At 61.9% G+C, this 26,551-nt stretch overlaps 1 protein-coding gene and 1 long non-coding RNA gene across 6 annotated transcripts in view; one reads left to right on the top strand and one right to left on the bottom strand.

Annotated features, from left to right (window-relative positions):
* Positions 1-26,551, bottom strand: part of PRDM16 (PR/SET domain 16) — a 310,820-nt gene that overhangs the window by 205,939 nt on the left and 78,330 nt on the right. For all 3 annotated transcript variants that reach the window (XM_032494990.1, XM_032494992.1, XM_032494991.1), the window contains exon 2: positions 2,325-2,674. In XM_032494990.1, the coding sequence (XP_032350881.1) occupies positions 2,325-2,674 (350 nt within the window). The remainder of the gene's footprint in view (positions 1-2,324; positions 2,675-26,551) is intronic.
* Positions 20,692-25,757, top strand: LOC116668225. Of its 3 annotated transcripts, none has more exons than XR_004325287.1 (3): positions 20,692-20,987; positions 21,674-25,536; positions 25,626-25,757. It is a non-coding gene; the product is annotated as an uncharacterized LOC116668225 (long non-coding RNA). The 3 variants fall into 3 exon arrangements; XR_004325286.1 differs by having other exon boundaries at positions 21,238-25,536; XR_004325288.1 differs by having other exon boundaries at positions 20,692-23,609; positions 25,318-25,536.

Below are 26,551 nucleotides of genomic sequence, written 5' to 3'. Positions count from 1 at the left end.
GGCGCCCGAACTCGCCAAGAAAACGGGGTCAGACAGACAAGGCCGGTGCGTCTGGAGCAAGACGGGGGCACACGCGGGACGGAGGCAAACACCCCCGAGCGCCGGCCGGAGAGGCGGCGGCCGGACCCCGGCCGAGGAGCAAAGCCACTGCAGGGGCGGGAGGCGCCGAGGAGGGGCGCGCTCCCGCATGTACCCGGACGAGAAGTAATATCACAAAGTCAACAGGCGCCGGGCAGATAACAGCCACGGCCTGTACCAGGCCCGGCACCCAGGGCGGCGCTGATACGGCCGTTTCTGTAAAAATAGAGCAAACAGGCCGCAGCAGAGGAGACCAGAGCCAAGCTGCCTCAAGGTCACCCACGGGGCTACCTGCGGGGTCCTTTACCCTCCAACGTCTGAAGCCCCTCCTAGCTAAACAGTCCAGGCGTCCCTGAGTGCGTGGCACAAACACCCTTACCTTCCTCCGGGCCAGCCGGGCCGGAAGCACGGGACAGGCCACGTGCAGAAAGCGTCGCACAGCCCGAACCACTCACCTGTCAGGGTGTCTGAAAACGCTCTCCTTCTTTGTGAGGGCGACCCTGTGGGTCTCGAGAGCGCGCGACGTGCTCCGGGCGGCCCGCATCGCCCAACCCCCTCACCTGGCCTCTCCCCCACCTGGCCCGCCCGTTCTGCAGGTGACCCAACCTTGAGAGGCTCGCACACTGAGTCGGCTGCCCGGGGACGACAGACTCACACGGTCCAGCTTTCAAGCTGTGGCCTCCATCAATTTGAGTGGGGATTTTGGCAGGCCTGTTTCTTTGTCCATCTGGTCAAACCCCCCCCCCGCCACCCCCTGCTCAAACCTTCAAAGCCCTTTGGAGAGCTTGGGCTGTCAGCTGGCACCTGGGGAGGGGGTTCTGTGTTCCCTCTGTGCACACCCCATGTGTTACCATGAACCACACCCCACCTGCCTGCTGGAGGGGACACACTTGTGTCCTTGTGCAGGGAGCAGGGCTCTCAGATCTGCTTCCACCACCACCAGCACGCGCACCGACCCAGCCAGGCTCCTTGAGATCCTTACAAGGGGTTTCAAAAGCAGACGGGCCCGGGGGAGATGCTCAGGGCTCTAGGGGGCCAGGAGCCTCCCGGGGGCAGGGAAGAGGCCATGCACTGCGCACCCCACATCTCTAGGGAGCAGTGCAAAACCGTAGACTCTTGAGACGGCAAAGACAGACCCAAGTTCACCCCTCTCTGTACACAGAGCACAGAAGTACACCCAGTTTGGGAACTCCTCCAAAGCCACCGAGTTGGCCGCCCTGACCCTCACTGCCCTAGTCTGCCCGTAGGGAACACGGCTGCCGGCCACACAGGGTCCTCTTCCCTCCGTGGACAGCTCACCCCTTCCTGGAGCTGACCCCCATCCAAGAACTTTTGGAAGCTGTGAAACACCCAGAAGGAATCTGGGTTTGTGTTTGCATTTTCCATCCAGGCAGTGTCCTGGCCAGAAATACCACCGAACACTGGCTACATGGGGAGGGCAGAAAGGCCAGGACCACTCGTGTGGGGCCCACGGTCCTCATGAGACCCCCTTGAAAGTCCCCCAAATTGGGTCCCAGTGACCCTCGTGGCCGGAGCAGGATGCCTCCAGAGGGAAGGCCACCTTGGGGGAGGTCGGCTCCCGCCCACCTAACTGACCGCCCCTCTCCTGACCACATGCGGGCTCCAGGATGGTTGAGCCAGGCCCAGATCGTCAGGGAAACTGAAACCAAAAGACTCCCCTCTTTGCCCCCACTAATCTGAGAAGTGAGGGGTCCTGGGACGGAACTGGGGGACCTGGGGACGCTGGGCAGGAGGCCCGCGGCCTGGACGCGCACCAGGCCCGTGGCGGCAGTGAGGCCACCAGGCGTGTTTCACGAGCTGCCCCTGAGCGGCTGCTCCTGCCAGGAGCTGGGCTCCCGTCTGAGGAGCTCTCCCCGGATTCGAGACTCCTGTCCTGGGAGAGCCCATCAATCTCCGGGGTTCTGCCGAGACTGCAGCCCTAGCACCTAAGATCCAGACGGGAAGCACGGGGTGTTTTAAGACATGAGCTCATTAAAGACACATTTCCGGGAAGAGGGCGGGCGCAGCCCCGGGGGCTGCCAGGCGTCGCCAGGCCCCTGGTGTTCTCAGGGCCGCGTCCTGTAAGCTGCAGGACGCAGGACGAAGCGAGCCTGGGAAATGTGACATGCGAATGCTCTCTCCGACCAGCCTCCTGCCTCAGGCGGTGCTGCGCAGCCCGGCTTTATAAATAGATGGAACACAAGATAAGTGGCCGAGATCAATCACTCGCCCGCGAAGGTGCTCACCTCCCATCCGAAGTCTGCCTCCTTCAGCGTGGCCCGGGGCGCCACCATGTAAGGGCCGAACCGCTCCCCGACTTCCATCTTCTTCTTGGCCCAGACCCCCAGTCCGGCCCCCGGGATGGAGGACTCACGGAGCTCGAAGTCCGGCGGGATGGGGATGTCCTCGGGGATGTAGACGGGGGCCTCGTACGGCGAGCCTTCCTTGGGGGTGAAGTCCTCGCTGGTGGGGAAGGGGGACGGCGGCCCCATGGGGATGGGGGACATGACGCTGTCCTCCGTCTCGTCCTCCGCGCTCTCGCCGGCCAGTAGGTCAGGGTCCGGCCCGTACATGTTATTTACAATGTCGCCGTCACCTGGGGGAAAGAAGGCAGCGTCAGGCTCTGGGGCCCAGCTCTCCAGCACTCGAGGCTTGGGGACCACCGGGGACATAGGTCAGAACAGAACCTGGGGCTGCAGAGACCCAGAGGCCACCTGGCTGCCACCTCTGCCCCGGGGACACGGCTTCTGCTCCGTCCGGGCCGAGCAGCCCTCACTCTCTGCTTGGGGCTCCCCAGGGACGGTCCGAATCCCAGCAGGTGCCCCGGGAGCAACGCAGAGTTCTCTCTGGGCCCTTGAGGCCCCAGGCCACGGCCCGAGCACATGCTGACCTGTTCTGCACTCGTGCAGGGAGGGAAGGAGGTGCCCGCCTTCCACAGGGGAAGCATTCATGCCAGAAGCCTTGCAGTTTGCGTCTGCAGCCTTGGAAGTGAGAGGACGGAGGCAAGTCCCAGGTTCCTGGGAGGACTGTGAAATTTGCCCCAACACCTGGGCAGCTCGGGAGGGACAGCTGGGCCCCGGGGAGGGACAGCTGGGCCCCGGGGAGGGCTCCTGGAGTCCCCAGGGACCTCATGGCGGGTTAGGACAGAGACCTGCTGGGGTCATGAGGTTGAGACTCATGGGAGCAGGACACTGGACTGAGCAAAAGGGTCCCCAGCTTGTCTGTCTGGTGTGGGCCTCTCCTTGGGGCCCAGCCTAAGAGGCGGTCAGTGCCAGGACCGTGCCTCCTAGGAGGGCCCCAGAGGGCGGCCTGAGGCACCGAAGGGGGTATAAAAGGTTGGCGGTGGGGGAGAGAGGGCAGGCAAGCAGGTTGGACAGTCAGGAAACGAGCTTGACTCCTCGGGGTCCCCCCGCAGAATTGAAAACAGGAACACAGGTGGGTGAACACCAGCAGCAGCGTCACCCGCAGTGCCCCCACCGGGGGGGAACAGCCCAGGTGTCCATCCACAGAGAAGAGGGTCAACCAATGTGGTCCATCCACACCACGGAATGTCATCCAACTATTTTAAAAAAGGATCACTGACCCAGGCTGCACCGTGGACAGGCCTTCAACGCCACGCTGAGTGAAGGGAGCCAAACACAAAAGGCACACATGGTGCGACTCCGTTCATGGGAAACGTCCAGGACAGGCAAATCCACAGGGACCAAGTCGAGACCGGTGGGGGCGGGGGTGGGGGCAGGGGAGGCCGACTGATGGGCGTGGGGCCTCCTTTGGGAGAACAGAATGTCCTGGAAATAGAGGTGGTGGCTGCACACCTGTGAGTGAGCCCCATGCCACTGAATTGCACACTTTCAAATGATTTTACGTGATGTGAATTTCACCTCAATAAAAGTAAAGAACTCAGAAGTGGGGGGGGGGAGAGGGGAGGGCGGGGTGGGGGGTGCGGCCGGCCGAAGCTGACCTCTGACCCAGATGCTTCCACCCAAGTCACTCCTTCTGCACTGGTTTGAAAACCTTAGAAAGTGACCCAAACGCTGTGGTCACTCTGGCCGCGGGCTTGGGCCGCCTCCCTGCTCCCGGACGTTGGCCGCCGAATCGCTCGTCTCCAGGGAGACGGGGACTTTTAAGCGCAAGGAAAATGACTTCAGATTCCTCGTGCTCGTTGCCAACAGATCTGCTCGAGAAGTAACAAAATGTTTTCTCTCAAAAGAAACCAAAGTCCTGGGGGGAGAAAAAGCCATGGGGATGACACTAATTTAGCCGCATGAGCAGACGTCATTCTGATGTTCCAAGCGGCCGGCGGTGCCTTTCTGACTCGTGGGACCCTCTCAGGGACGGAACCGCAGAGCAGCAGCGGGCGCACCCCTGCCCCACCCCGAGGCCTGAGGCCGCCTCGGTTTGGGAGGACGCCCCCGTACCCCCGGCCCCGGCTGCACACGCGCTCGCTGGAGGCGGCGCGGGGCCGCAGCGCGCCCCCCGGCCGGCAGGCCCGACGCCCGGCCCCCGGCACGGCGAGGACCGCGGACGCCGCGCGTGTGCAGGCTGCCGGGCAGAGCAGGTCGTGCCCCCTCCCGTGCGGACCCACCCCAGGGCTCCTTTTGGGGCTTTTGTGTGCGTGTGTGTGTTTTCTGTTTGAATTCTACTTCCCAAAACTCCTCACCTGCGGGAGGAAAATCAACGCTTGAAGGGCGTGTTTAATTTACTGGCCGAGCAAACAGCTTAGGAGAGAAAGGTGGTGTTTCCTGCTGATTAAAGGAGCGCTGTGCCTCGCGGGCCTCCACCCCCACCGCGGTCACCGGGGTTAAGTGATTGCCCGAAGCCGCCAGGAAAGCCCAGACTGGTTCTGCTGCGCCCACTGCCCGGGGGCGGGGCTGGGAGGAGGCCCGAGAGTGTGCAGAGAGCACGTGGAGAAAGGGGGTGCCGTGAGCCGCCCCTGAGGCCCCACAGCAAGCCGCTGGAGCCCGTGCACAGGACAAGCAGACGGCCGCCTCCCCGGGGACCCTGAGCCATCTGCCCTCGGCCATGTGCTGCAGCCAGGCGGCCCTCGGCGTCGGCCAGCTCAGCAGGAGCTCTGGGCCCCGGGCTGGCGGTCCTTTCTGGAGAGTGGGTGTCGTGGCCCCTGGTCCCTGCCCCTGCCACTCAGGCGTGTGACGGCTGGCACAGTCCCAGCAGGTGCTCTCAGGACGGCCGGAGTGCGGTGCCACGAACGCGAGCTTTGTATGACCTTGGAAACACAGGCCACGTCACCGTGTGTTATTTACTTGTCGGGAGACCGAGGACCTTCACTGGGGTTTTTAGGCTCAGGGTTCACAGCTGAGTCCATCAGCCCCCCAGGTTCTTCCGGGAGACCGACCCCAATCATAAATGCGGGGGGGGGAGGGGTGCAGGCGGTGACGGGGCGGGAGGAGGGCCCCGGCCCCGGGGCTCGGGCCTGGGCACACCTGCGGCACCCTTGCTGAACTTCGTGCCCAAGCCCCTGTCACACAGGGCTCACCCTGTGAGTGGTGGCCACCCGGTCTCACCAACGGGTCAGAGGCGTGAAGGGCCCCAGCTGCCCCCGGCGAAGCCCCTGTAGGCTGGGTCTCCTTGCTCCTACCGCTGCAGCCTTGTCCACCTCTCGCCCAGACCCCCGAACTGAAGGCACCCCGCCACCCCCAGAGAGCCGCATCCAAATGTCGAAACTACGGCCAGGATTTCAGGGGCTGGAGAGAGAGGGTGCGCAGCCGGCGGCGGCGGAGGGTCCCTCGGTAGAGTCCCCGTGGGCAGACGGCCCCGCTGTGGTCCGACAAGCGGCATCTCGAGGGGCAGGACCCGGGAGTAAAGACCACAGGCCCTTCCCCGAGCACCAGCTCCTGGCTGCTCGCAGCCCGGGGACCGGGCGGATTTCAGTCTTGGTCGACGGCCGGGGGAGCGTGAGGGGGTCCTCTGAGTCAACACGGGGCTTCCTCCGGTTCCTCCCTCACAGTGTGGTGGGCTTTTTAGGAGAAGCCATTAAACCGTGCAGGGCGCCAGCGGAGGTAACAGGCTGCCCCAGGAGCCGGGAGTGAGTGGCTGTGTGGGAGACAACACATGTGTGAGTGTGTGCGTGTGGTGATGTGGGACGCACGTGTGCCCGTGTGAGTGCGCACACGGATGAGTCTGTGTGTGAGAGTTGGCCATGAACCCTGACAACAGGCCTGAGGCGGGGGCGACATTGCTGCCCTCTGCCTGGAGACCTCTGAGAGGAAGGGAGGAGAGGGTCCCTCTGCGGCCGCCCCCCCACCGTCTACGGGCCGGGAGGGGCCCAGGGGGTGTCCCAGTGCAGCCTGCGGAGACGCGGGTGTCATGGTGGACGTGACATCATGCGTGCCTCCCAAGACTGGCCGCTGCCAGAAGACGACGCTTCGGTGTTCCTGCCTAAAAGCCCACAGATGCTAGCATTCCAGGGCAGGTTGTCAGTGCTGGCCCCGCCTCCAGGGAGGGCGCCGAGGGGTGCAGACCCCGGGCGGTGAGCAGGGCTTAAAGGGGACCACTCAATCTGCCCGAATCTGGGCCCTTCCTGGGAGGCTCCGCTGGGCTCCTTGGACCCTGAGAGCTGCTGGAGGCACCACGCGGCACCTCAGGAGGGCCCCAGGAGCCGGGAGGCCAGTCCTGAGGGAGGCCCACCCGGCGGGGCGGGCAAAGCGGTAGCAGGGCCGGCTCGGGCCCGCGGGGGACACGAGGGACCAGCAAGGTACAGTCAGGCCCGACGGGCGGGGCCCCAGAAACGGCCCGGCCCGCCCCCCTGTTCCCCCAGAGCACCTGCCTCCTGGGCAGCCCACCTTAGTGACGGCGAAGCAGAGGCCCAGGGAGCTCGCGCGCAGTCCCCAGCGAGGGGCAGAGCAGGGGGAGCCCCCACCCCGGTAGCCTGGCTCCCTGCACTCAGAAGCGTGTGCCAGCCCTGTCCCGGGGCCCTGGTGCCCAGACTCCAGCCCCCGGCTGGCAGGCTGCCCTCCAGAACCACCGGCTCAGAGGGGCTTCTCATTGGGGTGGGGTGCTCCTCGTCACCCCACGGCCACCGGGGCAGAGACGCCGGGCACAGGACACGGTGTGCTCGGAGGAGGCCACCTGGTCACTTTGAAAACGGCGCGGAGGTGAGTTCTGCCCGATGCTGGCTGGGCTTCGCCCCACAGACGCCAGCAGAGCTTCCTTCCGCCGCGGGCCCGCACCTGTGAGAAGCCCCCTTCCGCCCCCAGAGGAGAAACACCAGCCCCACGCGGGGGCAAACCTGAAAACCCCTCCAGGCCTGGTTTTCTTTCTGGCTAAACCCTGTCTCACCCACTCATCTGGGTTTGGCAATGAAGGTGGGCGTGTGAACCCGTGGGGAGTGGGGCTGTGGAGGCTCAGGGACCATCAGGCTGGCCTGGAGGGGGCTGGCCTGGGGGACGAGGCGGCTTTACCTGTGGGCCCGCGCGCCCCCCGCCCCCGCCCCCCGCCGCGACAGCCTGTCCGACGGTCCTCATGGGGTCAGCGGGTCAAAAGCAAGTTGTCCTCTGCTGACTTGATGCTAAGGGCATCGCTGTCCCCCACACAGGGGAGAAGAGGCCCTCAGAAGAGAGAGGAGCAGAGGGGCCCCTGGGAGCTGCCCAGGACGGAGCCTCGGGCCCCAGCTGTGGCTCCCGAGCCAGCGGCTGTGCTGGACGTGAACTCGGTTTGCTGACAGAGCCCTCACGGCAAGGACGGTCTGAGGCTGACTCCGCCAGGCCCTGCGAGGCCAGCTGGTCCTGTGCCCTCGGCCTTCGCCCACTCCCCATGGACCTGGGATGCTCGGCCCTGCCCAGTGAGGACGCGCGGGCTGACAGCCGCCTGGCCCGGGTGGCCGCCTGCTTCCTGGCTGCACGGGTCCGCCCTGCCCTCCACGGCTGGCCGGGTCACCGCACAGACCCAGAGGCCCCGCCGCCTTCCGGAGCGGAGACCTTCTCCGTGTAAATTCGAATCAACGCGCCCTCCCCGGGCAGCGCTGGCAGCCCTGCGGCGGGTGGTGTGACGGCCAGGCCCAGGCACGGGGCTCAGTTTCTTCCCCAAAGCTCCTGACCAACACATCTCTCTCTACGAACGTATTCGGGGCTGAAAATTGTCACAGACGTCCTCCCCAGTCAGGGACACGCCCTGGTCAGGTCGGGCCGCTCTCCAACTTTTCAAGCCACCCCCTTGCTGGAGCCCCACGGGTCACAGAGCAGGCCCCAAGCCGGGAGCTTCCCTGGCAATTCCACACCCAGCGACCTCTGAGCCCGACCGCCCCGGGCACTTGCAGGGCTGCAGTCCCTGGGTCCCACCCAGACCCGCCCGACCTGAGCCTGAGCAGGACTGGACCAGCCTGGGGGGGAGGGCCCCTGGTGGCTCAGCCAGGGTGAGGCGTGGCCTCGTCCATCTGAAGTGCCCACGTGGTCACAGTGCGTGCCGGGGAGACGGGGCTCAACCCAGAGGGACCACCGAGTCTCCTGAAATCTTCCAAACTGTACCCGCAAACCTGGACCAGCACCCCATCCACCACTTCCTGACGCATCCCAAACAAGTCCGAAGACAGACTGCTTAGCAGGAGAAAAGCGACCCTCATCACACTTCCGTGACCCCCTCCAGCCTCACACATGTTTGTTTCCAGCAAAGGAAGGAAGAGGTCCTGCTGAAGCTGCGTCCCGGCAGAGCCCGGTCCAGGCCCGGCTCATCCCAGGGCCGTGCAGGGCTGTGGGGGCTTCCAGGGGGCTTCCCGAGGCTGGGAAAGGGGCCAGCCCCAGACCAAGCTGCCTGCTGTCACTCAAGAGGTTTTTGGGTGAAATGGGCCACGCACGGCAACAGTATGTCCACGTTCCTCCCTCCCTGGGGTCGCCAGGAGGGAGAGAACCCACTGACCGTCCGGGAAACGCTCTGTCGTGTCTCAGTGCAACCAGGCCTGGCCACGCCTCTCACGTGTTTTCAGTTTGAAGCCCCCTACGCAGAGGCCGCTGGGCACGGAGGCGGGGCCGCCAGGAGGGGCCGCCCCCCCCCCGCCCCCGGTCTGTGTGGGCCCAGGTCTGAAGTCCTCATCACATCGACCAGCAGCAAGGACCCCAGACCACAGCCGCTCTCGGGGAGAGGCAGGCTAGAGCACCGCACGCCCCAACCCCCAAGGCCAACCGGAGGTTCAACGGCCAGGCAGCGTTCGGTCCAGCAGGCCTCGCAAAGGCAGTATCTAAAAGTTATAGTTCAGCTCGGTTCAGCTTATAAAAGAAACGTGGCAGTAGAGGTGAGCCCGGTGGGGGGACAACGCCCCCGTCACAGCTCGAAGACGGGGGGGGGGGGCAATCCCTGGGCGGCTGCGTGGCCGCTCGGTTCTGGAACTGTCCAGGAGAGCCTTTGAAAGCTATCAGGGACCTAGAGGTGGGCCCGGTCAGAACGCTGTCTCCTCTGAAGTTCTGCTGGCCACTGTGTCCCAGGAGGTGACGGGGCCCAGGGAGCCAGCTGCCAGCACTGTGGCTGCTCTGATTCTAGCCAAGGCCGCATAAGGGAGGCAGAGATGCGACTTTGCCCATTTTGTACATCATGGAAGGGAAGTTCAGGGAGCAAGAACTTGCTCAAGGCTGACAGCTAGTCAGGGCTCAGCTGGGAGCCTCTCAGACAGTCATGATCCTAAAGCTCTCAGACCCTGTATTACACAATTCAGTGTTTCTCACTGCGGTGAGAAAACACCTTAAAAAGTGTCTGGCATTTAGTGATGGCCTTCCTCATGTCCAGAGAGGATACACAGGAAATGAATGGATAAATTTATGGGTGGATGGATGGGTCAGTGGGTGGATAGATGAGTGGGTGGATGGATGGACAGATGGATAGGTGGATGAATAGATATGTAGATGAACAGATGGGGGGACGAATGGAGAGATGAGTATGAAGATGGATGAATAGGTAGATGGATGGGTGGCTGGTGGATGGATGAATTAACGGTGGATGGACGGTGGATGGTAGATAAATGGATGGGCAGGTGGAAAGTGGACGGATGGATGGTGGTTGATACTGGATGAATGGGTGGGTAGACGGATGGTAGACGAATGAAGGATGGTGGACAGTGGAGGAATGGTGAATGATAGATAAATGGATGAGTGGATGAATGGCAGAATAATGGTGGATATTGGACCGTGGATGGATGGATGGTGGTTGGTGGCAGATGAATGAATGGGTAGATGGGTGGTAGAATAGTGGTGGATGGTGGATGGTAGATGGATGAATGAAGGATGAGTGGATGGTGGCTGGTGGCTGGATGGTGGATGGTAGATAAATGGATGAGTGGACGAATGGTGGATGGACAGTGGATGGATGAATGGGTGGATGAATGGTGGATGGACGGATGGGTAGATGGATGAATAGATGAATAGATGGATGGATGAGAGGGTGGATGGAAAGATGAGTAGGAAGATGAATGAATGGGTAGATGGATGGTGGATGGACGAAGGATGGGAGGATGATGGTAGATGGTGGGGGAAGGTGGAGGGACGGTGGGGGGATGGAAATGGTGGATGGTGGAGGGATGGGGTGGGCAGGACAATCTGGAGGGCAATTTTTAATGAGATAGGTGGAAAGAGGAAACCTCACCCGACTTGACTTTCCAGCCCTGAGGGTGAAGCCCCGTGAACAGGAATCCTGAGTCTGGTTAATCTGAGCCAAGACTCGGGCTTGCCTGGCCCAGCCCCCAGCTCCTGGAAGAGGGCCGCCTTCTCTCCCGCTGCGCCAGGTGGCCTGCCTACTCCAGCATTCGCGGGTGGGGTGGCACATCTGTGATTCTGGGGTTCAGCCACAGGTCCACCTGGCCCTCTCACCTTCCACCTGAGCCTTTTTGGAGAAACAAGGTGGGACTTTGGTTCCGGACCCTTGTTTTACGTCCTGAACCCAGCGGGGAGGAGTGCCGTGCACCGTGCCCCCCGGAGACCCTCCACAGTTCCCCACACCCCAGAGCCTACAAAGGCCCGTGATCTGTGACTGTCACGAGGATCATCTCAGCCACTGCTGGGAGCCGGAGAGGGGAGACAGAGGGACGGACGGACACACTCAGTTGAGCTGGGTCTACGGAAGCCACCGGATAAAGTGGTGAAATGAGATGCTCTTATTTCGAACTGAAGATTTCTGTGCAGACACTTTTCTGTCCAGTGCAACAGGTGAGGGGACACCCCCTCCTCAGTGGACGGGCTCTCGGGCCGCAGAGCCACTTCGGGAAACGGTTTGCTCGAAAGAGAAACTTGGGGATTGTCCCCCAGCCTTTAATCAACCACAGCATGCGGTGGCCTCTCCCCCGCCACGGGCCTTGGCTTAAGACAGGAACAACGCGCCTTCACTCCAGGACAGCCTGCCGGGAGCCGCGCCGCCCGGGTCCCGCTGCCTGACCAAGCTGCCCGGACTGTGGCCACCGCCACACCACTGCTCGCCGGCTCCCCGCCTCCGCCAGCGCCCAGCAGCGCCGAGCCGAGCCCAGGGATCAGCACGGCTATCATCACCAAAGCAGATTAACAGCGCCGAGGAAAGACGTTCCCGCAAACATGCTGAATATTAATACTAGTCAGTGGCTGTTCATATCCCCAAACCCCCGCCGGGGATCTGGCCCACAGGGACCAGAGGGCAGCGCGTCCCAGCTGTGGGGCCGATGGGGCTGAAATGCCATTAGGGCCTGGGGAGGTCAGGGTGGCGCCGCCCGGCGTCTCTCTCACTGGCCCAACCCCTGCCGCCCCTGCAAGGGCCCGAGGTGCGGAAACCTCCCGGACAAAGGTGCAGCCCCCACCCCCACCCCCCGCCGCGCCCCATCCCAACGAGACAGCGGCACGCTCCTGGCCACTGCCACAGGCAGGCACTTCTTTTGTGTCAACCAGGGAGCTGGCGCTGGCGGATGCAGACCCCTGGCTCGGCGGGGGCCCCGCTGGCCTCACTGTCTGCTGTCACCAGAATGTCACCGGGGTGGCTCGTGCAGCTCCCGAGGCTGTTACGGCTCGAACTGCGTCCCCACGAAAGATATGGTGATGCTCCAACCCCCCGTACTTGTGACTGTGACCTGATTTGGAAAGAGGGCCTTTGTGGCTGTGATCACACCAAGATGAGGTCATCGGGGCGGCCCTGGCCCAGTGGCGGGTGTCCTGATAAGACCAGGGGGACGAGACACACAGAGAGACGCTCGGGGGAGGAGGGCCACGCAACAGCGCAGGCCTCCAGCACTGTCTGCTGCTTTAAGGCCCCTGGTTTGGGGCACTTTGTTGCAGACACAAAGAAGCAGGTGCAGAGAGCAAGGCTGGAGGGCCCTGACCAGCGGCAGAATGTGGCCCCGGGGCTGCTTTCAGCCCCCAGGCTCCCCACCGGAAGCCCCCGCCTGCCCCTCTGCTCCTCGTCTGTCCGCAGCACCGAGGAGCAGGTCACGGTCCACCCGTCTCGCGGGTGAAGAAACTGACACCCAGAGGAGGAAGGACCAGGCGAGCCCTCTGCTGGGACTGGGGCCTGAGCAGGGGCCCCCAGAGCCCGCGGTGCGGCCCGTCCTGCAGGCGAGTCTTCAGCTGCTCGCCGGCCGCTGCCAAGCTCAGCCGACCTCAAGGTCAGAGTCACCTCCCTGGCCAGCCCGCGGCTCTGAGAGAACTGAGAGGCAAGACAGGGAACCAGGAGCTGCTCCTGTCCCCTCACCGCTGCCCCCACCACTCGCAAGGCAGGCGGTGAGCCCTGGGGGGACCTCCCACGGACCCCCGCGCCCTCCTCAGGACCCTGCCAGCAGCCTGGCCCCCACGCCGAGGGGCTGCTCAGGGACACCCCACCCCAGACCCCCACTGTCCAGCCGAGCTGACGCAGGGCTGCGAGGGGCTCTGCCTGCAGCCCAGACCACCTGGCCCTACTTAAAGCCAGCGCATTATTCTAAGACGATTATTTCCCCGCGCGATGCTCAGGGGACGGCGGCATGCCTATTTCAGGCCCCGCACCCCCTATTTCCTCACTGCCTCCATCGCCCCGGGCAGGCTCTGAATGACTCGCGATGCCACTGTAATTTTTATCAAGGCTTGTTCCTGGTAAAAAGCCTCTTTGTTTCAGAGAGATGTGATTTGGCCTTTTTTCTTCCTCTGCTTTTATTCCTTGGTTAATATACCACTTCCCCAAGCCCCTGGGGCAGCGAGGTAGCCCACGGATTGCTCAAATCTCACTGTTTTTCTTCTAAATCACAGCTGACTCACCCTGGCCCCTGCGCTAAGCACTGTGTGAGCTGGCGGCCAGTGGGGGTGTCCCTCACGCACCAGAGGGGTCCCGGGCCCCAAGACCCCCTCCGATATCGAGGGAGGTGGACGCTCCACACCATCCCTGTAACCTCACATCTGGCAACGCCAGTGTGCTTTTCAAAAAACTGAGATAAAACACACACAACATAACATTTACCACCTCAACCGTTTTCAAGGGCACAGCTCAGGGGCATTGATCACGTTTCACAGTGCTGTGCAACCAGCCCCACCGCCACCTCCAGAACCTTCTCATCTTCCCAAACTGAAAATGTCCCCACGAAACACTCACTCCCCGCCCCTCCCCAGCCCCCGGCCCCCACCCTCCTGCTTCCTGTCTCAGTGACTCTGACTCCTCCGGGAACCTCACAGAGGTGGGACGGGGAAGGACTGGTCCTTCTGCGACTGGCTTACTGTGCTCAGTGGGTGGTTCCCGAGGGCCACTCATGTAGCAGGTGTCAGAACCTCCTCCCTTTTTAAGGCTGAATGATATTCCATTGTGCAGGGGGACCACATTGTTTTGTTTGTTCGTCTGACGACAGACCCTGGGGTTGCTCTCACCTTCTCAGCAATCGTGAGGAGTGCTGCTGTGAGAGCAGGCATGCCAGGATCTGAGTCCACGGTGCTTTGAGCACCACCAGAACCCCCCAGAAAGAAGGTTCTCACGGGCTGTTTGCCCAAAGGGAAACTGGCTTCCCGCTGTCGGCCCTCACCCAGACCCCGGGGTCTCCCTCCCGCGCCGTCCTGACTGACTCTCGGGTCCTACAAACACAGACAGGCTCTCCTGCCGGTAAGCCTTGGATGCTCTCTGGACCTCAGCCCCCAAGCCCCGTAAATGGCGGGGTGTCCAGCCCGCCAGGAGGTTCAGAGAGCCAGCGCACACACCTGTGAGGACGCCGCTCCCCGCACGGTCACCGTGTGATTGCCAGGTGGCCCCCAGCCTCGTGAGGTGCACCACGGCCCCAGCCGTGCTCACGTGCACCTCTCAGACTGGTGGGGACCCCATTTCGCTGGAGGGGGCGGCCTTGGAGGCCCCCCAGAGAGTGGGGCTTTGCTCTCTGGGGCTGAGGGCAGCCGGGGGAGTTGGGATCTGGGGACACCTCATCCAAGCTCGGCTCTGGGGGACGTGGAGACGGGGGTGGCCTCCTCCACTGGAGGGTCCTCCGGCTCCTCTCCGGGTCAGCCAGCTTTGCTGAGGCCGCAGGGCCCGAGGGCCATGGACCGAACAGGTGGAGGAGGAGGAGCCCAGAAGGGGTGTGGCTTGCTCAGGCTGCGGAGGGCGGCCTGGGCGGGATGCGGGTGGGGAAGGGACCCCAGCACCCACAGGCACACTGAGGGACGGCCACCTCTGCTGGCTGCGGGCCAGCAGGGTGCAGAGGGTTTGGGGGGGACGAGGCCGAGGTCCCAGGGAGGCTTTGCAGGTGGGCCCTGGGGGCTGCCACCAGAGCAGGACATCCAGGGCGGCTCGGGCTCTGGGGCGCGTGCAGGGGAGAGGATGCGCCTGGTGGTGTCTGCTCTCCGCCGTGTCTCCTCCCATCTGGGCAGCACTGCTGAGGGAGAACGGGTTACCCCTGAGCAAGCACCCTGACACCACTCTATCTGCGGGCATGGTTCTCTACTACTCAGTTCCCACCAGCCCCGCTGGGGGCTCCATTCATAGGCCATGCAACTCAGCACGCAAGCAGACAGGCTGTCCCAAACAGAAATGGCCCAAGGAAGAGAGCGGGTGGAGGGTGCCTCCCTGGGGTCCTGGGCTGCAGGAGGGGCCAGGCTCCAGGCAGGTGGGCAGGGGAGGAGACGGGCCTGCTTAGACATCATCAGCCAGGCATTTGGGAGGCAAGATCCCTTCCTCCTGGACGTCTGCTTGGCGGGCTCTGCTGCAGACAGAGGGAGGTTGGGCCTCCCAGCAGCTCTGGCTGCTCAGAATAATTGGGCCAGAGGAGGGATCCGCAGTGTGCATCTGCCTCCAGCCCTGGGGATGGGGTGGCCAGTGGTGGGCAAAGGTCCTCCGCCCCTGCCCTCCCTCCCCTGAGGCTGCCTAGCTCCCTGCCCTGCCCTCCACCCTGTACCACCAGGAGTGGGGAGTTGCTCAGGCTGAGCCCCTTCAAGGCCCCTCGGAGGCCAGGACTGGGGACTCAGGGCCACCCGGGTACCCCACAGGAAAGTACTGCCTTCTTGTGTGTCAGCTTTTGGGGGGCCAGGAAGACCCTCCCTTTGTTACCGCACGGTCCCCTAGTTCCCTCTGCTCCCCTCCCTAATGCTGCAGACAGGAGGGACGAGGGGTCAGCTGGGGGCACCCCGTCCTCTGGGCCAGAGAGCCTGCGGCAGCCACAGCCCCTCTCCAGCAACCCCACAGCCTGCAGACCCTGGGAGGGGTGCCCACGTCTCCCACTCCCCCCCAGAGTAGCCTCCAGCTTCAGCCACCACCAACCCGGCACCCACCCAGGCCCCGCCGACCTCTTTCTGTCCAGATAAAGACATTTATAGTTTTAACCATCAAATAAAGTGCTCGACTCCGCCAAGCCCGACCCCCAGCTCAGCCACTCCGCAGCTTCATTTAGCAGGTCAGTGGTGAGGAAAAAAAAAAAAGAAAGAGAAAAAAATTCATTAATTTTTATTAACAGGGAGAGCCATTTGTTCCCTGTGACAATATTTGACTTGTCGAAATGATTTTCACCTCTGCCATGAGGTGGGCGCTCTCCACATACATCACCCGATTACGCGGCGCGCGCGGGCCGCAGTCATTAGGCAGTGAATTAACGACGGTCCCCACCACTATTAATCACCCTGACAAAGGCGTTAGCGCGCTGCTGACCCGAGCGCGGCTGGCCGGGACCCGCCGCCCAAGAGCGGCTCTGGGAGGCGCCAGGGGCAGGAGCCGGCTCCCGGCCCTTCCCTCCCGCCCCCCGAGATCCCGCCTTGGCCCTCGGTTTTCTTCCTCGGTTGCTGCTTTACTCTGTCACCCACCTCGTCTGGGCGGTGGCCAGCACCAGTGTGCCTGCCCGGAGGTCGGCACCAGTGACCCTGCGTGTTCCCCGAGACAGCCCAGCATCGAGGCCCACTGTTACCCACTTTACAGATCCGGAAACTGAGGCGCTGGGAAGCCAGACCTGCCGCAGGGGTGGCTTTGGGACTGAAAGCCAGGTCTGATGAGCTGCGGCCTCTGGTCTGGCTCTGAGCCCGGAGTGCAGGTCCCCCCGACTCAGACGGGCGGGTGAAATGTGCAGACCTCAGACGCCTGACTTTCATGAAGCTGACTTGCTCCTGAGGTCCCAAACTTGGGTTTTCTTGATAAGAATGAGCAGGAAAGTCTCTCCGTGCTGCGCCAAGTGCCCCCACTCAGATCAGGACCAAGGTGGGAGAGGACTGTGTCCGAAGGGAGGGGTCTGAACGGCAGGGTTGTGAGACCCCGAGGCAGGGACATCACAGACGGGTCCTGGGGGTTTCCGTCTTACGCGGACAGCTCAGCTCTGTGACCGCAGACCCACCGGCAGCAGTTGTGAGCTCCCCCAAAATGGTCCCATTCCAGGTCCTTGAACCCAAGGGGTTGGCCACCGGGAGGGGGATGGGCAGAGGGCGAGGGCCGCTTCCCAGGCTCGGCGTTGGCTGGACGACGCACTTGCAGAGATGACAGGGCCCACCTGTCAGAGTCCGAGTGGGACCAGGGACACGACCCCTGCGGGGCACTTGTCCCGGGCGGGGCGGTGGCAGGTGGCCCAGGAAACACCAGCCCCCACCGCTCCCCGACACCACTTCAACCATTTTGGCACGTTAATCCAATTAATCATCTCTACATTTTAAAACAATTTCTTCCTATTAACCCAGCCGTCAGAGCTGTATTTCAGTGGGGTCTCAACCAGAGTTTGGAAGCACACGGTGGGGGCCGGGGGGTGGGGGAGGGGATCGCTCCCCACCCATTTGTCTTCTTTCTCTGGACTTCTCATTTTTTATGCTTCAGCAAATTTCCTAATTTTCCTCATTAGTGACTACTTCACACATCTCGACAGTCCTTCCACCTGTTCCTTTCACGGTGGAGCTTGCGAGCTGTGGCGTGGCCCCTTGCTCACTTACGTGACGCCCGCGCTGCTGCCCGGCAGACGTGGGGTGAGGGCGCAGAGGGCTGGCACAGGTGGCACCTTCCGTGACTCCAGCGGCTCACCCAGCCGCCCGCCCCTAGCACCAGCTTGACCCCCTTGGTGACAAGGACCTGCCCCACCTCCTCCTGCCTCCAGGCCCCCAGCAGGACCCCCGGTTCCTGGCGGTGCATGGGGTTTCCACAACACGAGTCCCTTCTCTTTTAAGGAGAAGCCACAGGCCACCAGTGACGCTCTCGGGGGCTGTATCCTCGCAAAGGCCCCGTTTAACGAGAGCCTGGCCTGGAAGGCAGCCAGGCACCTGGCAGCTCATTTGCGCCGGGTCCACCGTGGGCCTGAGGACTCACTCCTTCTGAGAATTATCCAAAGGCACTCTTGGAAAGCTGCAGAGTACCCACCACTGCAACACCTGGCCCATGGCACCTGGAGTGAGCCTCAGGGCGCCTGCAAATAACCCCGTGACGTGGGCCACCAGCCACGTCGAGAGCGCGGACAGCCTGGCTTCTCAGCAGTCCTTGGGAGCTGTTTCTCGTTACTTGCTTGCATCAATTTGATTTTCTCTGCTAAGTGGAAGGTTGTGGGAAAAGCTGGGTTTGGAAATCCATGATTTCCTGGCAGTTAATGAATTTCAGCCAAACGGAAAGCAAGGTGAGGCTCTACTGCAGCCACAGATTCAGACACAGGAAGGACCAGGGGCAAAGAGGGGGCCCCATCCTGCCATTCCGGCCCCCCTCGGAAGCCCTCAGAAGACCCTCTCCTTGGCATGTCTCAGCTTGCATCTAACAGAGTATGCAACACACCTGTGGTGCAGCCACAGGGAAGGGAAGCTGGGTCCATACTTGTGAGTCCAGGTGAGTCCCTTCCCCTGAGTCCAGGTGAGACCCCATCCCTGAGTCCAGGGGAGCTGCATCCCCGAATCCAGGGGAGTCCTATGCCTGAGTCCAGGGGAGTCTTGGTCCCTGAGTCCAGGCAAACCCAGAGAAGCCCACTGCTCAGCCCAGAGGAGCTGCCGTCTACTGGGCCCCGGGGAGGAGGGGTGTCACACACGGTGCCTGCTGTGGCACAAGTCCTTTCTGGGAGGGACTGAGCGGAGCAGGGACCCTGGGGCTTCTGCCATGGACGCTAGCAGGTCTCGAGCTGTGTCCGAGCGTTTCCTCATGTGCTGGGCCACCTGGCAGAGGCGCAACCCTTCCCCGCGGTGTCCCAGAGCCGAGGGCTGGTGGGGGGGCCTCTGGAAGGTAGAAGCCCCGCCTGCACAGCCGGGGAACAGGCCCCCAGTACCAGGCACGTCCCACAGCCCATTTCCCAGGGCCTCCCCCCACCACGGCCAGGCCTGCGCCGGGCGCCACTGACCCTGGGCCGCGACCTCATTTCTCCTGCAGTTCACCTCGCTCACGCAAGCCCCGTCCAGGCCACCCGCTGCCACCAGCGCTTAGCTAGCAATTCCTCACGCTTCAAATCCGTCCTTTGCAGACACACTTCACCGACTACACAGCAGAAAAGTTTTCTGTCCGCTCAGCAGATTGCTCGTGGGATTACGCGTCGGCCAGAGGCGGGCCGCGCGCAGATCTCCAATTTGAAGAGGGAAGCCTCTTCACGACACAGCGGCTCCGGCTCCGAGGCCCTAACCCGCGAGGCCCCGATGGCCCACGTGCATGAAAACCATTGCGGGAGGCTGTCAGCCTCCTCCCAGGTGACGTTACTTGTGTTTCTAAAAATTAGAAACCAGCCAGCGAAGTTCCTCCATTTAAAGAACCCTGTCTTCACGAATTGCCAGTCACGCCGTCTGCCAACCCCAGGACAACCTAAAATTATTCCGAATCGCTTTTCAAACCTTAGAAAACCACAAAGCAGAACGACCTCCTGCGTTTGTCGCACACCACACTTAAGCCGTGGGCCGCCCGTCTGCACGGCCGAGAATTCGGGGAGTCTGTAGAGGGCATGGGTGGCGGGGTCTGGAGGGCGAGTGCCACCACCACCACAGACATTCATGTCGCACGGAGTGTCAGAGGGGACGGCGAGCAGTGGGCAGAGAGCGGGGAGGTTCCCGGGCACCCACAGCTCCCTTGTGTGGTAGGAGCAGAGGCCAGGGTGAGCAGACCCCTCCCCAGGGGCCCCGGGGAGCACGGCGCCTGGGGTGGGGGGACAGCTGGATGAATACTTGTGGTGGTGGGTTGAGCTGAGTCCCCAGACTCACATGCTGGGGTCCTAACTCCCAGCATCAGAAACATGACCTTGTTTGGATGTAGAATCATTGCAGATGTAACTGGGTAAGTTAAGATGAGGACTTTGGGTGGCCCTAATGCCACAGGACTGGTGTCCTTATAAAAGGGGAGATTTGGACACGCACCCAGGGAGATGCCACGTGCTGGCAAAGCAGAGGTCGGGTGATGTGTCCACAAGCCAGGGCACCCCGAGGGTCACCAGCACGCAGAGCACCAGGGTCCTGGGGAGAGGCCGGGGCGGACCCCCCGCGGGCTCAGGAGCAACCAGCCCTGCAGCTTCTGGATCTTGGACCTCTGCCTCCGGACGGGGGAGGGGGGCCCTGCCGTCTGAGCCCTGGTCTGGGGCACTATGTGGAAACTAACACAGCCACCAGTCTCACTGACAGACTTTGCTTCACAGCTTCTAACTGAGCACCTGCTTCGCCCAGTGGTCAGGAGACTCGTTCAGGCCCTCAGGATGGACAAGGGGTTTGGGCACTCAGGGTTATGCTGAGTGAGAAGGGCTAATGTTTCTTAAAAATCCCCTCCAAATCACAGGGCTGGGGTCTTCCAGGAGCACCCACTTCCTAAAGCATTCGAGGAGCTGTGTTTACAGAGCCCGAAGCCCCCTGCGTCTTGGAAAGGTGCTGCCCTGACCCTCGATCCTTAGTCTCCCGCTGCTGGGAGTCCCAGAACATAACACGAGGACCATCTAGTTTCTGCCTCATCCCTGACTCTGAAGGTCGAGGGACAGCAGAGCACAGACCCTGCCGGATGCTCCGACAAGCTCCTCTTTGTCACGCGTCCAGGACCGTCCACCCGCTGCCGTCAGGTCACTCCCTCCTGGACCGCTGCGGCTGTCAGTCCTAAATTACTCCCTCCCCAGGGGCAGGGTGATTCCCATCTGAGCAGGTCCAAGCAGGCCGCTCACAAAACCCAGGGAAACCAGAGATGAGTGAGTGTATAGAGCCAGCTCCCTGGTGCTCTGCTCTTGGCGGAGTTCAGATACACTGTTGCATCTTAAAAACACAAGCCAGCGCATCCACAAAGACAGAAGATAAGACAGAGGGGCTGGGGGTGGGGGACGCGAACGGGGCTTCCTGTTTCACAGACGGAGTTTTTGTTGGAGAAGACGGAAACGTGCGGACACAGCGGTGATGGCTCCACATGCGGGAATTAACACCGTGAACTGCACGCTTCCCGACGGTTAAAATGACAGCTACACCCTGCTGTCTGTTCCACCGCAGCTGAAAAGGACAAACAAGCCGGTTCTGGGGAGGCGCTTCCCCCAGCACCCCACCTCGTCCGGCGGGCTCTCCGTCTCCTCCAGAAGAAACTCTGCTTCTTCCCCAGGTCGCACTCCGGCTCCATCTCCTCCAGAGCGAGGACACGTGAGTGGGGACAAATTGAGCACAGGGTGACCGCATGGGACGGTACGGGATGCTGGGCACAGGCAGGGAAGGCTCACAGACCCAGGCGGCTCCCCCTGGGCCCCTCCTGGAGGAGGGAGACCCCTCCACCCGCCCCCGAAGAAGTCGGCCGGCCCGGAGCTCAGTGACAAAGTGCCTTCTGCGCGAGGGGACAAAGGGCACAGCCCAGGAAGTGACTTTAAACCTAACTGTTCCCACGTCTTTTGTTCAGCGTCTTCGGGGTGCCTGGCAGGCCTGCTCACGCTGCATCGGTGGAAACCACACCAGGACCCACGTCTGCGATCTCAGGCTCGCAGGGGGCCGCCCTGGCCGTGAGGGGGGGCGCGCTCCCGTTTTCCAAGACGCCGAGAAAACCCCCACGCAGATGTCTGCTCTCTCAAGAAAGCGGGCTCGCTGACAGCGCCCCCGGGCCGCGCGGGCTGGGGTTGGGAGCCATCGCTCCGACCGGCCTCTGGCAGCCGGGCAGGCAGGGGACACTTAATTGTGGGCCCGCTCGCTGGCAGGAAGCCCTGCCTCCTCCAGCCGGCAGCCAGCATGATAATGAGACAGTTTCTATGGAAATGAGCTTATAACTATTCATTTTCTCCCCATTCCCGACCCATCCACAAAGAGGTTTTCCAAAATGACCCCCGTTTTCCTACCCCCAGCATGTCCTCACGCCATCGCCGGCCGGCTAATCAGCCTGAGGAGAAAGGAGAGGAAGCGCTGTCCTTTGACGAGATGTGGGAAACCCCTCGGTCTGCACTCGGTGTGCCTGTGACCAGCACACAAAGAACCCCGCCGGCCCCGCGGCCAAGTTTCCAACGGACGCCTCCCTGAGCACTTTGAGCGGTCGTGTGCGTCTTCTGGTGAGGGCTGGAGCGCTCCTTCGCCATCTTTTGAGAAGCTCTGAAAACGTCGTGTTCTCTCGGGACGTTCCTGGCTGGCCTCCCTCCTGCGTGTCCCCCTCACCTGGGGTGGGGGTCAGGGCACTGTCGAGCCCCCCCCCACCCCAGGCTGTCGGGACCGGAGGAGGGGCCGGTTTCACCACAACTTCTCTCCCTTTGAGGGTTTTGGAAAGTAGAGGGACCACATCGTCACAGGGAGAGGGAAAGTGAAAGAGGGAAGCCACAGACCCACAGGGGCTCAAACCTGGCCTCTTCCTGGCCGTGTGGCCCCCGGGCGGGCCCCTGACCTCTCTGGGCTCCGCTCCCCCATCCGGAAGTGGAGGTGGGCAAACTGAATTGGGTGATTCCAGCCAAGCTCTCAGCATGGCGCCTGCAGAGAGGCCTGTCGGGTCATCGGTAATTATCAAGGTCTTGTCATCGCAGGGCCCGGCCTGAGGACCCTGACTGGGAGGGCGCCCTGACCTAGGCTCTGTCCCGAGGCCTCCCCTGGCCGTGGGCACAAGGGAGGGGGACACTGTTTGCTCTGTGGGCCCCGGGGACTCTCTGCCTCCTTCCCTCAAGTCCTCCTTGCTCCAAGTGGGGCGCGGGAGGAGTTCCTTGAGAGTCTCTGTCCCTTCGCGTCCTCCAGGTGGCCACGCGGCTGTGCATGCAGTAGGCGCTGGCGGATGCGCGGGGGATTCATTAGGGAGGGAGGTGTTTGTGGCCTGACGCCTCAGGCTGAGCTGTCAGCACTTGATTTTGAGACCGGCTGAGCACTGGGGACCCAGGATGCCGGGTGGGGGGTCTGGAGTCCCACACTGGCCCCTCGCCTCCTCCCCAGCCTTCCAGAAGTCCTGAGTGCGGGTCCAGTCTCACCCGGGGTGGACCCCAGCAAGCCCCCAGCTCCACGTGCTGAGGAGGGACCCTCGGCTGCAGGAGCCGGGAACTGCCGGCCGCCGCGGCCAGGCCCTCCCCGAACACACATGAAGGGGTGCAAAGGCCCCAGCCTCGGGGTTGGGTGGGGGTCTCGGCAGATAAAAGCACCGGACCCCAGTCAGTCTGGAACTGCAGATAAACAACAGGCAAACTTCCAGTCCCTTGCCACGTGGCTGGGTACACGTGGGGCGGGGCCCCAGCTCCTGCGACCGGGGGCTAACTCTCTGCGATTTTTAAAGAGAAGTCTTTAATGAACCTGTACACCCAGATCCCGTGCCCACCCGAAAGACAGGCGCACCCCTCGGATCAGATTGCCAAGTGGTGGCTTCTCTAGCCCTGGGGGGCAGCGGGACGCCTTCTCGGCTTTTAATGAAAATACCTGTTTTATAATTTAACTGACAGCAAAAAAAATGGAAAATACCAGTGGCTTAGGTATGGGCTTAAAAAAAAGCTTTGAAAATTGAAATGCCTCTCATTTACATAATCATACTACATTTTTAACAGAAATAAGTTTGAAGATCCAAATTGGGCCTGGTTCCCTCTTTGGGAGGTAGCCTCCTTGAGGACTGGACCCGAGTTTTATTTTGTCTTGTGTTTTCGCCTTTGCTGCAGTCACGGTGCCTCAGGGTGATGGAGAATGTGGACCAGTGCACAGAGAGGCGGCCCCTCTCCCCGTCCTGAGACCCTGGCTGGCGGTGGTTGTCGCCAAGTCACAGCGGGCAGGTTTCGCTGCCAGAGACTTGGGGCGTTATGACCTCAGGTCACATGCTATGTGTATGAGGTAATTTGCACACGTGTGTCTGTGTGCATATATGCACGCATGACCACACACACAAATTACGTAATGTATACATCGTGCAATTATACACATACATTTATATATAAAAGATGAGCACACACGACTGAAAACACATGCCTAGTGTTACCTCTAAACTATGGGATGTGAGATTCTCATTTTAAAAATGTCTCTCTTTTCTGCGATGAGCATGCGTCATCTTTATGATTTATAATTTTACACATTTTATAATTTTTATGAGTGTATCATTCCATAACATGTTACAGTTTCTGTTAAACGTGTAGGTGGGAGAATGGAGTTCTCCACGCTGAGGCTGGTGGGCCCACCTCGGCAGGGGGCCGGGCAGGAGTGGGCGCTGGGCCCCTGGCCGCCCTGGGGGTGTCCTGCAGAATCACCAGCGGGGAGACTGCCCACCGGGGGTCTCCCGGGGCCACCTTGGCTTGCAGACAAGTCGGAGCCACCACACAGCCTCCCTTACACAACAACTGCTGGGCGTCCCATCCGGGGCGGTCCGCCCCAGGAAATCCAGGAGGTGTCAGTTCAGGCTGCACTAGTCTGTCCACGGAAGAGGCCTGAGTCCCAGAGTTGCCTGTAACCTGTGAGCCCTGACTTCCCTGCCATCTCCGACTCTCTCTGTCAGCCAGCATCTCTCTTCTGCGCAGGCGGACCTGGTCCCTCCAGACAACTAGACCCAGCTGAGTCTGGTGTCGGTGTGCCTCCGAGTCCCCTCCCCACGCTGCTCTATTTCCAGGGGGTCACAGCAGGGTATGGGGCCTGGGGGTAGCGCTGCCAGATAAAGACTGTAAACATAATACATAAAACATAGTGGAGACAATAAAAAGCACACAGTACTGGGGCGCACTCCTACTGAAGGACTGCGTGCTGCTTATCAGATTGAACTGGCAACCCGGCTTCTCCCCCTGCTGCTCCCAGCCCCGCTCCCCAGGGGTCTGAGGGTTTGCTCGGGCTCAGCCATCACTGAGGGATCTCCCTTTGTACTTCCTGCTTTGAGAGCCCCTGTCCTGGGACCTCAGCCTGGGAGGCTGGATGGCCGCGGCCGGCTCTGGCGGGCCCTTGCCTCTCAGGTCCCTAGGCTGCTCCTCCTGCCCAACCCCAGTCACTGCCCAGAGACTCGGGGGCCTAGGGCGCGACACCACGTGCAGACTGCACGGCGTCGGGCCTCCAGGTCCCCCTCTGACACTCTGGGGACTACTGGGCAGCTGGAGACTGTCCCGGAGCTGACACGCACCCCGGGGCTCCCGGAGGCCACGTGGATGGTGCAGGGACCCCATCCATCCATGATCCGCTGGGGCAGTCTGGGGCTCTGATGGAGGCTCTTGTCCCGGGTGCCCTGGGGCTGGGAGGAGCTGGGGTGGTGGGCCCCACTGACCACAGGAGCACAGGGCTCGGCGCGGGTCCAGCCCTGCCTGGTGTGCAGAAAAATCTCCCAAGACAGGTTTCTCTTCCCCCTCCTCTGTTCCCATCAGTTAAAGCCCATCCAAGTGCCGAGCTCAGCTCTCACCGCGAGGAGGGAGACACTGACAAGCAAAAGCCTCCGACCACACGCATCTCTGTGCCTCTTTTGGGGGGGGTATTGATTTGAGTTTGGGCCAATTCTTCATTTTAATCATGGTCATCGACCTCAACGGACCTGGCCACGAAAGTAGGAGCAATGGCCACTCTTTCTCTGCAGAGAGAGACTCGTGAGGGTTCGCCACAGAAATCGTCTCGATCACCGCTCCTCCAGGAATCGTTGCCCCCAAAGTCACCCAAAATCAAATGGATCGCTATTAACACACAAACCGCCCCCACCAAACACGCCACCACAGCCTGCCGCCCGGAGCCCGCCGCCAGCCCGGGCCCGGCCCCGTCTGCTGCTGGGCAGCGGGGCCCTCGTTCCATCACGGCCCAAGTAGGTTATCTGAATAGATGGGAGAGGAAATCAAGCAGATATATTAGTGCTGCCGGATATTTGTCATCTCTCTGTCTCTCCTTCCCCAGGAATATCGGTGATGAATTTGCAAATGGTCCTGGATTATGACAGAGCGTTTTCTCTCTTCCTTATTTATCCCTCCTCCGAGCACCTCGATCAGAGGCCACAGTGACAAATGCATGAATAAAAGGCAGAGACAATATTTGAGCAATGAGTTGTAAATCTCCTTCTACGCATTATTAATTTAAGGAAGTCCATTACACCAAGCAGCTCTGCAGAGAAAGACGAGGGTCAGGCAGGAACGGCTGCGCACCTGAGGGTCAGAGAAAGGGAAGGAGAAACTCAGCTCCGCGCCTGAGCCAGGGTCGGGCTGGTCTCTCCCCAAGTCCCAGGAGCCTTCAGCCACCGCGTGTTATTTACATAAAAGGCAAAACATTTGCTCCCCAAGCCAAGCACACTTTGCAAAGTGCCGCTTGCAATGGCCGCTTTCTTCAGGAGCTGGGAAGGCGAGGCCACGACGGCTACGGATGCCGGGGGTCCAGAACACCCTGCTGCTTTCTGGAGGGAGGAAGGAGGGGGCCGAGGGAGGTGCTCAGGGCGGGAAGCAAGCGCCGGCAACAACGAGGCACAGGGCCGCACTGGGCAGTCTGGGCACAGCGACACCACCACACCTGCTAGCCGGACAAGGATGCCGCGAGCCCGCAGCCAGGGTCCTTCTGAGACGGCGCGAATCGGAGCGGCAGGCACAGTGGCTGCGGCCGAGCCCCGCAGCCTGGTTTTCTTCCCCTGTTTTACTCTCTTTTAAAACCTTCCAAGAAAGGAGCTGCGGGCCCCCGTCCCACCACCTGCCTCGGCCTCCCGTTGAACTGTCGCCCAGAGACCCGGGAGCAGTCTCTCCCAGGGACTGTCCTGGGACATCTGCAGGGACGGCCACAGCCCTGCAGCTCGGGGTCCCTGGAGAAGAGCCAGGATGGCGGGAGGTCAGCGAGGCTGC

This window comes from Camelus ferus, chromosome 13 (genome assembly GCF_009834535.1).
Source record: "Camelus ferus isolate YT-003-E chromosome 13, BCGSAC_Cfer_1.0, whole genome shotgun sequence".
Classification (NCBI taxonomy): Eukaryota; Metazoa; Chordata; class Mammalia; order Artiodactyla; family Camelidae; genus Camelus; species Camelus ferus.
The sequence above is the reverse complement of the archived record's forward strand: the minus strand, read 5'-3'. Positions and strand labels throughout refer to the sequence as shown.